Source organism: Haemaphysalis longicornis, unplaced genomic scaffold (genome assembly GCF_048455015.1).
Source record: "Haemaphysalis longicornis isolate Haplotype H1 unplaced genomic scaffold, Haemaphysalis longicornis Haplotype H1 scaffold_5, whole genome shotgun sequence".
In the NCBI taxonomy this organism is placed as follows: domain Eukaryota; kingdom Metazoa; phylum Arthropoda; class Arachnida; order Ixodida; family Ixodidae; genus Haemaphysalis; species Haemaphysalis longicornis.
This window is the reverse complement of record NW_027526385.1, coordinates 43,712,456-43,725,692: the sequence shown is the minus strand read 5'-3', so window position 1 is coordinate 43,725,692 and position 13,237 is coordinate 43,712,456. Positions and strand designations below refer to the sequence as shown.

Genomic DNA, 13,237 nt, shown 5'->3' with positions numbered 1-13,237 from the left:
AAGTAATGATCAATAACCTCGGGACAGCACAGCAGTTTGAGATAGGTGGCGAGGCAGTGGAAGTGGTAAGCTATTATATATATACTTAGGCCAAGTCGTGACCCCAGATCCCAACCATGAGGCAGAGATAATTAGAAGGATCAGAATGGGGTGGGGTGCATATGGCAGACATTCTCAGATAATGAATAGCAGCCTACCATTGTCGCTGAAGAAGAAAGTATATGACAGCTGCATCTTACCGGTACTCACCTACGGGGCAGAAACTTGGAGGCTCACTAAGAGGGTTCAACTTAAATTGAGAACAACTCAGCGGGCAATGGAGCGGAAAATGATAGGTGTAACATTAAGGGACAAGAAGAGAGCGGAGTGGGTCAGGGAGCAAACTGGTGTTAAAGACAGATTAGTAGAAATTAAGAAGAGGAAATGGACGTGGGCAGGGCATGTAATGCGAAGGCAAGATAACCGCTGGTCATTAAGGGTAACAGAGTGGATCCCTAGAGAAGGCAAGCGTTGCAGGGGGCGGCAGAAAGTTAGATGGGCAGATGAGATCAAGAAGTTTGCGGGGATAAATTGGTCACAGTTGGCACAGGACCGAGGCAATTGGAGAATAATGGGAGAGGCCTTTGCCCTGCAGTGGGCGTAGATAGGCTGGTGATGATGATGATGACGTGTACATATGAGCACCACACAAAAAGAAAAAGCCACCGCTGGAATACGGCCGAAGTCGCCTTATTTTAGCATCTCTGGGCTCAGCGTGTGATCTGACGACACTTCTACAAGAGGCTTTGAGTCTTTCTTCTTTTTGATGCCACTAGTACGCCAGTTGTTGAAATTTATAAAATTAAGACCGATCCGATGCAGGCATTCACTCAGAAAATGCTGCAATCTTCGTTTATGCGTTTATCTCTGCCTCAAATATGACCTAGATTTGCTTTTGTGTTACACAATGCTGACAAGTCTAGGCCTTGCCAATAGTGCCAGCAGTTCAAAGAGCTCTTGCTTATATACACTTTCCGCTTTCAGTTTCGGTTGCAAAAAGCATTTCTACCGTAACAGCTTCAAAGAAAAAATGAAGCGTAAAAAAAAAAAAAAAAAAAGAGAGCCCGGGTAAGCAAAGATATGCTTCAACAATAAAAATGTCATACTTGAGAATGAAGGCCCTCCTCTCCTGGTTGTTTAGAAGGTCTTCGAGGATATCGGCAGCAATTTTTTTGGCCTCACGAACGTTGGATACCACTGTGCACAGGACAAGCTGAACGGCCTTTTTCATGGACTGGCTGAATATCTGCAATAGAGTGAAGCAATCAGACAGATATCCAAGACTGGTGGATTCGTCCACACTTCTAACCCTTTAGGGACAGAGCACACACGGCCAAGCATTTAAAAAAAAAACAAGGCAGCTTATTGCAGCCACAAGACAGAGCGAGTGTTTGCGATGATATGCGATTGCTTATGACAGAACATGATAATAAAGATAACGCGCGCTTGCTGTCACACGTTACTCCCACAACAGCTCTTGAAGATTATTTCACGAAACAATCTGCTCACTGGTAGTCAAACCTTGTTGAAAATTCTGCATTTCCTGTCTGATCTTTTATCGAAGGAATCCGATAAAATGCCTGGTCCTTTGGAAGTCCCTAAAATTCATCATTAACTTCCCAACGACCCTCGATTCCACGCACAAAAAAAGAACCAAAGTTACGCAGCCTATTCTTGAAAAACCGGGGTTGTTTAGAATGAATCAAATGAATATGACTATTCAAAGCCAGAGGAACAAAGGATTGTAAAGTGCAACGTTACCTTAATGTGTCAGTGTAAGCAGAAAGACAGTCAAAGAAAGCTCTTAAAAATGTTTAAAAATACAGACACGATGTTAAAAAAATTAACAGTGTTGCAAAAAAACCAAGTGACTGGAAAAGATAATGTTTGACAGGCTAAAGTAGAGCTCACAGAGGTAATGGCAAACCAACGTACAAACCAAGCAGCATGTTACTGCTGCCTTTGAGCTGGTACCATGTCCTGGAAAATACCACTCTTACAATAGTGCCCTCAAACCAATAAAGAAATTCAACGCATGTAAACTGCTGCTTAAACAACACTGTCAGGTAAATCAAACTCGAAATAGACATTAACTACGATTCAAAATGGTGTAAACTATTTTAAGAGGACGGCCACAATTCAACGTACTGAGCATTGAACCAAAACATCCCAGTTAAACGGCACACACAAATGGCTAATGCAATCCTCGAATGGGACATTTCGCTTTTACAAATGACAAGAAGAGAGAAGGGTTGGCGCAGGTACGGCAAAGACTACTCGAGATGGCGCAAGATGTGCCCTTTGATGCAGCAATCACATCACTGCGAGCAGCGCTAAGGAAGACGCTACACAGAGAGAGGTACACAAAGACAGGCGCAGAGAGAGGTACACAAAGTCTGCGCCTGTCTTTGTGTACCTCTCTCTGTGTAGCGCAGTTTACCCCTTCTGAGAAAATGCATGAACTCGCCCAACAACAAGTCCTTCTACAATGCGAGCAGGCCAAAGCCATGCACCCACAAAAATGATCCGTTTAAGAATGTTCGAGAGCATCGAAGCTTGCTCAGGGCAAAAGACCGTCCACGCTCCCCCACCTTGTCGCTGATGAACTTGTCGAGCGACAGGTTGACGAAGATGGCGAAGGTGTGCATGACGACGCCGCTGTTGTCATGCACCAGCTTGGGCACCAGCGACTTGCACAGCTGTCCCAACCGGGCCTGCGTGCGAGGGGGCACAGAAAAAAAATCACTTCACCATCCCTTCCAAAAAAAGACAGCGAGGGAAACTGCGTCAAAGCCTTTGCCGAAAGTGCGCCCAATCGACCATCAAACCTTTTTCAAAGACCCAAATCGCACAAACAAAAATCAAAATCAAAACCCATGTGCGCATTTTTTTGCGCACAAAGTAGTAAACGCATCAACGAAAAATCTTCATGTATATTAAAGGAGCACTGACACGAAACTTTTATGTTACAGTTTTCTTGCTTTTATCGATGCTTAATGGTCTGGCAAACCTGAAACAGCACTTCAAATACTTCAGCGCGCGATAGTTAATTACCAGGGTGTCTAGCAAATTGCCTAATTCAATTTCCCTGACTTTTCCATGTTTTCCATGACCATTTTAAACGAAATTCCCTGACTTATACAACAGGCGCCATCCTGTGGAAATGGTCTATGAAGCATATAAAAAGCATATACAAAACACATTAACTTCAGTTTGAGGTTTGCTTGCCTTCTGTTACGGCTTCAGAGAGTTTATTTCATCTTGCGGGATAGAAGCTTCAAGTTGCGCTTCAGCGAGCACCTTTTGCTTTTTTTTTTTTATTGTCCTGGCTCGACATGCAACGTGAACCGCATGGTACGTTTTAGCACGCGACTCGGGCGCGTCGGCGTTGCGCGTGCGATTTTTTCACAACCGCGTCGACGATTCGCGCGCGCGGCAGCTTCTGCCTCGCTCAGAAAATGACGCGCGTCGCGCGAGGAAGTGGGAGGAGCCTGCCGACTTCCGCCAATGGAGAGCCGCACGCCTCATGGTGGCAGTTTTGAAGCTCTCAAGACAGCCGGATGGCCCCGCAAGAGATGTTTAGGCTTACGTAACCCTGGCAGGTATTGCATGGGCGCTAACACTAACGGCGCGGATGATGTTTCATAGTACCGTTTTCGCCCACATTATAAGCTCCTTTACTTCACAAGCAACTTCGTGCGTGCCTTGTGTGGCATTTTAGAGAGCGCTTAGAAGCGGTCGCTCGATCTCCCATCACCAGTTCGCGGTCGAAGGCGCCGCCATGTTTCCGCTGCCGGCGGCACCGCGCGCAGCGTGCAGGCGGTTCCGCGGCAGCGTCAGAGCGTCTGTGACGTGCGCGGCGCATTTTCGCGAGCAGAAAACCACTTCATGTTCCTTTTTGATTACGTAATTCTGGCTTCCGATGTCATAAGAATGAAGTTCTTTCAAGATTAGCTCTTCAAAAAAGCGCTGACTCTTGAAATTCGCTGGAAAAAAAAGCGCGTTGTGCGTGCGATTTGGGCACCACCTACATCGCCCCTCTGCACAAGTGCAACCAGCAACCTAAGCCAGCTGTGAGCTGCGTGAACCGCACGGCGAGTTTCTGCGCGCGATTCGTGCGGGGTATTTTCACGGTCGCGTCGACGATTTCGTGCGTGGCTCCTTTCCTGCACAAGCAAGTGCGTTTGTGCCTTGAGTAGCATTTTAAAGAGCAGTTAGAAGCAGTCGTTGGAGCTACCGCACTACTCCGCGGCCGGTGCAGGGTGCAGCCGCCATGTTGCCGGCGCCTGCCGCTCGGCGCGCACCGCGCAGGTGGTTTTCGCGGCGCCGTCAGCACGCCTCAGGCGTGCGCGGCGCGTTTTAAGTGCGAATGCATTTTATAAGCGACCCCAAACCATCCACCGCCGGCGGCGGCGGTGGCGGCGGCGGCGTCGGCGTCCGCAGTGCTCCTCTATATTTAAAAAACAAACAGCATCCGGCGCCAGGTTTCGATCCGAGGACTTTGCGGCCGCAGCGCGACGCGCTACCGACTAAGCCACGGACGCCACGCTGATATCAGTGTGAGTAACGCGCCTTATATCTTTAACGCATTCAAACTACGTCGTCAGCGGCGTGCGTTGGCGACTCAGCGGCGTTATAGCGGCTTGATAACTGCGTGGTGTACACGTGATACTACAAACCCGATGGAAGAGATGGAAGAGAAGGCGGCGAGGCGGTGGGCTGCGGGGGCCGAGCGCAAGCGCCGCAAGCGGGCCGACAACCGTGCATTCGCACTTTCACATTCTCCCCCTCGGGGAAATGCGGGGGAATTTTTTTGCTTGCAGAAAAACCAGAAAACGTTTCATGCGGTTTACGTTTTCGTCGCGCGAACGTGTTGCGTTCGGTAACTTCTTGGGGGCCCCCAACACTGGTTTCCCCTATTCTGAAACTGTGGGCAGGCCCCGACGTGGTTTTCCCTGACTGGTACTACTTGATTGAAAAATTCCCTGACAATTCCCTGACTTTTCCCGGTGGCGCAAAATTCCCTGACTTTTCCCGGTTTTCCCGGTCGCTAGACACCCTGATTACATTGAACGGCCTGAAAATCGTTTGTTTCAAATTCCCGCGCTTTCATCCCGAACGGCGCATATGACAGACTCCCTGCCTGACCGCACCGCTTTGTGCGGACATCACTGGCGCCCGCTTGAGAGGGTGTTGCGCCCGCTCGCTGCTCGGTGGGCCGCGCGCGTGAAGTGACGTCACGAGTTTTTGACGAGCGCTGTCGCGTCACTTGTTTTTCCTCTCCTGGAGTGATGTCACGCTGATGTCCATGTGCCGAGTGCCGCTCCGCGCGCTGCTCCGTCGGCGCGATAAATGAGATCCAATTGAACTATGTTCTTTGCATCGCAGGCCGCTCATATTTCAGCCAGGGTATTCTGTCGAGTGAAGGAAGCGAACTGTGCAATAATATTAAAGGGACAGACAACCGATTTTTGTCGAGTATATATTCTCTATCCCAAATGAAAGGGCATCACTTAAAGCACCTTGACAAGAAACGGTTTTGCTGATAACGCTCTAGAACTTTTTAAATCGAATTTTCTGATCTACGAGCCGTATGTGTCCCTCCCAAAACTAATGCTGGCAACCATGATATAAAGTAGCTCGGCAACATACTTTTGTCTGTATGCGAAATAAAAAACGATATTTAAAAACGTGTTACCAGCTAAAAAAAGTGTGAATCGCAGGCTTTTCTGTTCCATTATGTGTTTTTTTAATGCAAGGGTCTATTTTGCATGAATGCGCCACCTGTTGGGGTAGACGATAGGTAGAATCTGGCTTCACCGCTTCACACTGTGGAGGCGGGAAGTTCGGTTCTCCCCGGGCGCGACTTTTTTTTTTTTTTTTAAGCTGCCGTTGGCGTATTTGGAGACTGAAATCAAATATTTTGGCAGAACAAATGCCCCTGACTTAGACAGAATCATCAAAGCTCCTTCGCTGGGTCTGTTTACTGAACGCTGCGTTGATTCTGGGCATGGTGGCTCAGTTAGCCACACTGAGAGCAACCCAGTGGCGGCGGGCGGCATGTCTTTAGAATTTTCAAAGTAATGTTTAGAAATACATATACTATTTAAGCTTGTACAAATATGTGTGTTAAAAGGTTTTCAATACGTAAATAAACGTTTCAGCAGTTGCAGTAGCTGCTAGGTTTGCAGGCCACGTGACAGGGACACATATTGTAGTGTCAAGTTTCGACACTACGAACGGCCACCCTTCCGATTTCAGGAAGTTTGCTGCCAAATTAAAATTATTTCCGCCAGTTTGTTTAAAAATTGCTTGTTGTTACCGGGCTATATAAAACGCTGGCTTTCATATGAGCTAGAGAACATATGCGCGACAAAAATCGGTTGTCTGTCCCTTTAAAGCCGAAAATTGGTGTCAGTGCTCCTTTTATACGTCGTTTATGAGATAAAGGTATGCTATTGTACTCCATGATCAAAGCGTGTACTGTTTCGTCTAGAACCATTCCTTTTTCACGACTTTCAAGTAACTGTTTTGACGCAACGGGTTTCACAAACGCGCTGTGCGTCCAGGAATCTTTTCAGAGCTTTCCAGTCGACCAGCCAGTCTATGGGGAAATAAATGCATCAGTATTTTTCTGACGGGACGCCATTGGTCCCGCGAAGACAGCTTTCAGTTTTAAAAAGCAAGGAGCTGCTCGTGCTTCTGCAAACAGTGCTTCGTTTGCATGCCTTGTTTCCAGCACTGTGGAGGCTAACAAGTTTCCCCAGTAAGGACAATGCAAAGCTAGAACTTATGCAATGGTCTCACCAGGAAGGGGGGGGGAGTCCTTTGTTCAGAAATCAGAAATAGCTGTTGGTAACTTGCCCAGCCTTCCTCCCGCAATGAAAGACGTTTTTGGAAAACACACACCAAAAAAATGTAACTAATAATAATAAAAAGAAAACTTCAGATTTAGCGCTACTGTCATGTAGTATACACAAGTGCTAAAAACATGGTTACCAGTGCGTTAACTACATGTTACCATACAAGTGATGTGATCAAGTGGGACCAGGGGCCCCATACAGTCACCCAGTCATATTGCTGGGTGGTGGATTTGGCCGGCAGCCGCCAATCGCAAAAACAAGTTTTTCACGACGCCATAGAGGAATCGCCGCAAAGTAGCTGGGGTGCCGCCGTTGCTCCGTTGGTTTTTCTTAATGTCTAGATTATTTGCTTTAAACTTGCAATTTGGTATCCTTATTATTATGACAATGGGGAGTCTTTTCAATGGACCAAAATTGTGTTTCCGTCTTGGTGGCACCTTTAATGCAACAGTCAGCCATAAAAAAACGTCAGGCCCACTGAAGCACTGGTACTGCTGAGGCCTTTTCACTGGCCATGGGGAAAAGCTGCAGAAGTGTTTTTTTTTCTCTTCCAGTCTTCCATATGGTTAAGCGACAACATCTGTTCCACAGCTTGCGGGCTTGAGTGCACTCTTGATTGACAATAGCTTCTGCTGTAGTGCTCCCTCTCTCCTCTCTCTTTAACAGCGGATTGACTAAGGACACATTCCCGCTATTACCCCATTTAGAAGAGACAGAGGTGGACAACCAAGGGAAAAATTTAGCAGCACTGACATTACCTTTCTGTTCAGCTATAATTCAGGTTTTGGTGCTTTTGATTTCAGCAAGAGATCCTCCTAAGTTGAGCTTGTTTATTCTAGTACTCCAGAGCCTAACTTAATAAAGGGACCCTGAAGACAACCAGAGCAAGTTGGTTTCAAACAAAAGACTGACCTTCCGAGAGGCAGTTTAGCACTGACTCGGTGCCAGAAAATGTCTTATTGCTGAGAAATCATCAAAACTGATGCAAGCAGCGACTGCTGCCACTGTTTGCATCACGATGAACCAAAAGCAAGTGAGGCAGTCGTCATGTACAGTGGTATAGAAGGAACCAAATACAACGCTACCACGTATCGAGTGGTGTGGTCAGCTTTAGTGGAATCAGTCGTGCTTTCTTGAACTCCCATCATGTCCTTCGCAGCTTCGCCCCATTAAGGAAAAGGTTCCTTCATAAAACCCGTGATCAGTACTGACGCTTTGTTGAAGAAAAACATATTGCCCTTTTGTAGCCCCACGAAAGTTGGCGTCAAAAGAAACACTTGTGCACATCTTGCACGCTTCCTCGAAAAGCACACGCAAACAATTTATCCACTTGCGCAAGTTGTGTGGTATAGCCAGTGACGATCGCACCGGTCTTCACACTTCCACTATTTTCAACCTTACTTAAAAAAATAAAAAAAATAAAAGCTACGCGTAAGAGTGGCCTATTCGCGTTCTCAGTGAGTTAATCTATCGATTTTAGAGCAACTTGTATTTTGACGTCAGTGTCCCTTTGAGTTTTCGGTGCTTTTGATATTACCAAGAAATCTTATGAAGTTGTTTCGCTTGTTTATTCTAGGACTCCAGAGCCTAGCTTGAGGCCTGTACAGAATTACCACCAAGCTTTCCGCTACACACCGCAATCTGAATACCTCATGTTGAAATGTAAATGTGACAGAGTAGGAGTGGAGTTAAAAAGAACACGCAAACAAATGGCAAGTGCTTACCATCATGCACATGTACCGCTGGACAACAGGGCTCCAAGAGATGTAGTTGAGAAGCTCCAGACAGGGCAGAAAGAGTTCACTGTCTTCCGATTCGCTGAAAGTGTACACACAAAAAATGCTTGCCGTTAAGTTCTAACCCTTAACGAACAACACCACACGGGCCGTCTGTCTACAAGTGCACACTTTTGCCTGCAACCACACTCAGCACATTAAAAGAAGTTTTGTGAATTCTTTGGCCATGGCTAAAATACTTAGTCACTGACAGGTCCTGGCTAGCTGAAACAAGCAGTATGGTCACCTCTTGGTTGTTAAACACTGGAAAGGGTTCCTGACTATCAACCATAGGTCTGCGTACTCACTCGTGAGTACACTCATTTGTACTCAAACTCACGAGTGAGTACGATGATGAGTGATCACACACTAAGAAAAAAAACAGTGAGTACGATGACGAGTGAGTATAGAGGTAAGTCCACTACTCGTGAGTATGAGTACTCATGAGTACAGTATTCATGAGTATGAGTACTCATGAGTACAGTATTCATGAGTATGAGTACTCATGAGTACAGTATTCATGAGTATGAGTACTCATGAGTTTGAGTACTAATGAGTACACAGTACTCATGAGTACACAGCACTCATGAGTACAATATTCATGAATACTGTTTTTGCGAGTGCTTGCACTCTTGAGTATATGCACTCCTGAGTACAGTAGTGCAAACAAGAAAACGGACGACAAAAGCTGCCACAAGAAGACACGCAGAAAAACGCAGTTTACGGCCACGGCTGCACCGACAACCCCCGAGCTCCCCTGAGCCCGACCCGGCCTGAGAACAGGAGGAGACACCAGACGCAACGCGAGTGCTTACCTTCCGTTTCGCTTTCTCACATGTACTTGCCTTCGCGCAGTAAGTCGCCCAACGACAGTGAACCGCGTCAGACGTTTTCTTCCTCTGTCCTGATTTATATGTAACCTGTGTTTTTCTAATCAATTAAACAATTTATTTTTTTCTACTTTGTCTTTCATTCGAGCTACGACCTAGCTAACAGTGCAGATAAGTTGATTATTCGTGAGTAATACAAATTGAGTACTCATGAGTACAGATTGAGTACTCACGAGTGCAGAATGAGTAGTACTCATGAGTGAAAAATGAGTAGTACTCATGAGTAGTACTCATGAGCAGTAGTACTCATTGAGTACTCATGAGTACAGATTCAGTACTCATGAGTACAGATTGAGTACGAATACTCGTGAGGACAAATGAGTTTGAGTACAAGTGAGTACGATTACAAATGATATTTGATGAGTGAGTACGAGTGATTTTGTGAACAGACGAACTTTTTGAGTCTGAGTTTGATTGAGTACAGCGTGAATGAAAAAAATTGTGATTGAGTTTGAGTGAGTTCTTTCTGTTTCGCCGACCTATGCTATCAACGGACTAGGTGCATATCAGGTAGTGAACTTACGCTCTTACATAAAAAAAAAAAAAACACAGAGCCAACTTGAAGCGCATATGCACGTCTCGGCCCCTTAGCGGGCGTTTTGGAGTGCGTGGACACATTGGCTCGGAGTGTAGGTAGGCCTAGGGTGCACAGGCACATTAGGCCTGCTGTTGATTTTTTCGCGTCAAATGGTCTGCGCGTCATGGCGTCGAAAAAGGAGGGATACTTTGTACTTCTTCCTGTAGGCATGTTCGTGAAAAAAAGTGCCAAAGCTATGAATAAGAATTTCGTGCCCTTGTGAGACAAATCGTCAAAAGTGAAGGAGAGGGCATTGGCCCTCTTAAACGAGCTAAGTTTGGAACGATTGGTATCTGAAGTTAAGTCCACTAAGAAAGGGCACCTCGATGTCTTCTCCGCAAAAACTCATAAACTAGACCTTCCCTTCAGGGCCCTTGTTTCTGAACGAGGTTCTTGGCAGCGGGTAGTGTCAGGGTTCCTACAGCGGAACCTGTCTAGGCTAACCATTATTGACCCCTTTCGGGTTCCCAATTCAGGCAGAATTGTGGAATTCTTGAAGCTAGACAATCCAAGGGACTGCCGAGCGCTCAGTGTTGACATAGACCTTTTTTATCCCCTGCCCCATGTTCAGCCAATGAAAAGCGTGAAGATGTGCATCGTCAAAGATAATGATCAACAGGTCTTCATGAGCCGCTGTGGCATTTCTGTAGAGTCCTTTTTTGAACTTCTTACTTTTTACCCGCAGTCCACCTTTGTAGACTAGGGAGGGCCGCTGTTTATGCAAAGATCCGGTGTTTTTATTGGATCGTGTGCTGCCCCAGTACTCAGCGATATTTTTCTTAGCAGGGTTGACCGTGCCATCGAGCGAAACCTGTGTGGTCTGGCAAGTAACATCTGTAGATATGTGGATGAATGCCTTGCCTTTGTGAACTCCGATAAATTACCACGCATTGCCATTGATCTTCTGAAAGTGTTCCATGAAAGTGGTTTTGGTTTGAAGTTTACTTTTGAGCTTCCAAAAAAACCAAGAGCTGCAGTTCCTGGACCTCCGTTTAAGATTAAGATTTGAGGTAGGCCATGCCTGTTGGATGTACTTGCCTCACTCTGAGAAACCCCTCCTAAGTTATGGCTCAGGACATTCAAAATTAGGGAAGAATGGAGTGGGTTTTATGTGTTGCGCTCAGCCTTAACCCACCCACTCCTGCCACCATACTGTGGACGAGAGCTTTGAAGGTCAGTTAAAGAGGCTAGAGGCAGCAGGTTACCCTAGGGCAGTGCTCCGGAGTTGTGGTAACAAGTTGATCAGGCATGTCAAGTCTCATGGGGGCCCCGATAAGGAAAGGAAAGCAAAAAACCGGATGGAAATAAACTGGCTGTGATTCTCTATGTGCACCGTACGTCGCACGGTTTGAAGAATGTTGCTGGTTGGTATGGTGTCACCGAGGTTTTTTCCGTCCCGCGTAAACTGGAGGGAATGTGCGCTGCCGTACGAAGAAAAGCTTCGTTAGCAGAAAGGGCCGCAAAATCAGGGCGTGGTAAAAAAGCACGAGCACAGATATGTGGAGTGCCAAACCAGCGTGTACCCAGTCCCTCTTTCGTGTGGTGCGTCATGCATAGGGCAGACTGGCAGGTGTGCGAATGTTAGACTGTGAGAGCATGCGCTCTCTTTCGACAAACGCCCACGACCACATTTGCCCTCACACTGCCACACGTGTGGCTGCCACCCGGTGTTTGAGGAAACTGATATTGTTACCAAGCACCCGAAGCAGTTACACCGAGAGATACCGTATTTACTCGCATATTGAACCCACTTTTTTTTTCAGATAATTCGGCATGAATTTGGGGGGAGGGTTCATTATGCGGGAAAAAATTGCAATAGATTTTTTAAAAGTTGAAATTCCACACGATAAAGTTGCTAAATGAAGTGCGCCAGAGCCTTACCATTTCCGTAAAAACACCTGGGTGATTATGTAATGGAATTTCCTTTTTATTCTGACCATGCCAGAGGACCCCTACTCGCCATGGAGCTGTCCTGCTTACTGAAGTCACTTGCGGCTTCACATTCGTAGTCAGCCGACAGCGCACCGTCTTCCGTGGCGTCAAGGCACTCCAAAACTTTTCTCACACCCGGAAACTTCCCTTTTTTTGGGCCCACGAAACACACGGCGATCCTTGTTCACCGACCAAAAACCTTGTTTTCGCCCGTAGTGTACACGCAGTGGGTCAACACTGAAATGCCACTCAGCCATGTGCATCAACGCATGCTGTGCATCATGCACATCATGATGCACAGCGCATGCTCCTCCCATGTGCATCAACGCATGCTGTGCATCATGCGCATCATGATGCACAGCGCATGCTCCCATGTGCATCAACGCATGCTCCACCACATTCAGTTTAAAACTGCCTGTGCAGCTCATGTACTGGCCCATCGTACGGCGCGCACCAGGAGCACACAAAAAAAAAAAAAAAGGTCGGAACACAGCTGAACAACAACACCACAGATCGTCATGGCGGAGTCGCGGAACGGCGAGAGCAGGGGAGTGTGGAGTACGTTTGGTGCTTTGTTTGCACGCCACCAAAACCAGCCGGAACGGCAAAGAGCAGAGAAGGAGTGCGGAGTGCGTGTTGCGCTTTGTTCGCATGCCGCAATGTTTTTATGGTGCAAGCTTTGTTTTGTGTTCAGCAGGTGGCGCACTGCAAGCGCGCAATTTTTAAATTGTGAGCCACAGCATTCCTGCTTGCGTTTCTGGCTACTGTTGAGATTTCTTTTTTTGGAATGCGTTTTTAGCATACCTGCGTGTACTGTCGCGTGATATCAAGTTACTGTGATGGCCTAAGGGATCAGCAAACATGCTGAGATAAAAACATATCCCCGCTGCATTTTTTATTCAAAGTGACAAAAAAGTAAATTCTCAAGAAGAAAAGTGGAGGGAGGGTTCATGACACGAGTAAATACGGTAGTTGAAGCTTGTCACATTAGCAAGAGGGGCGAAAAGTGCATGAGCCACGCTTTAGTGGTGCTTACTGATAGAGGTCCAGTTCATGGATAACGACAAATAAGCCATGCTGCCCTTTTTCTTTGTTTTTCTTTCTGTTTTTGTATGCAACTTTGACACGTACGGCGTTGTCTGCCCTCGGTATAAATGTTTG

General features: G+C 46.6%; 1 protein-coding gene across 2 annotated transcripts in view; it reads right to left on the bottom strand.

Moving 5' to 3' along the window:
• LOC144138129 (protein CIP2A homolog) overlaps positions 1 to 13,237 on the bottom strand; it is a 42,743-nt gene that overhangs the window by 20,785 nt on the left and 8,721 nt on the right. For both annotated transcript variants that reach the window (XM_077670250.1, XM_077670249.1), the window contains 3 exons: positions 8,627 to 8,720; positions 2,631 to 2,753; positions 1,146 to 1,285 (listed from right to left, as the gene is read on the bottom strand). In XM_077670250.1, the coding sequence (XP_077526376.1) occupies positions 1,146 to 1,285; positions 2,631 to 2,753; positions 8,627 to 8,720 (357 nt within the window). The remainder of the gene's footprint in view (positions 1 to 1,145; positions 1,286 to 2,630; positions 2,754 to 8,626; positions 8,721 to 13,237) is intronic.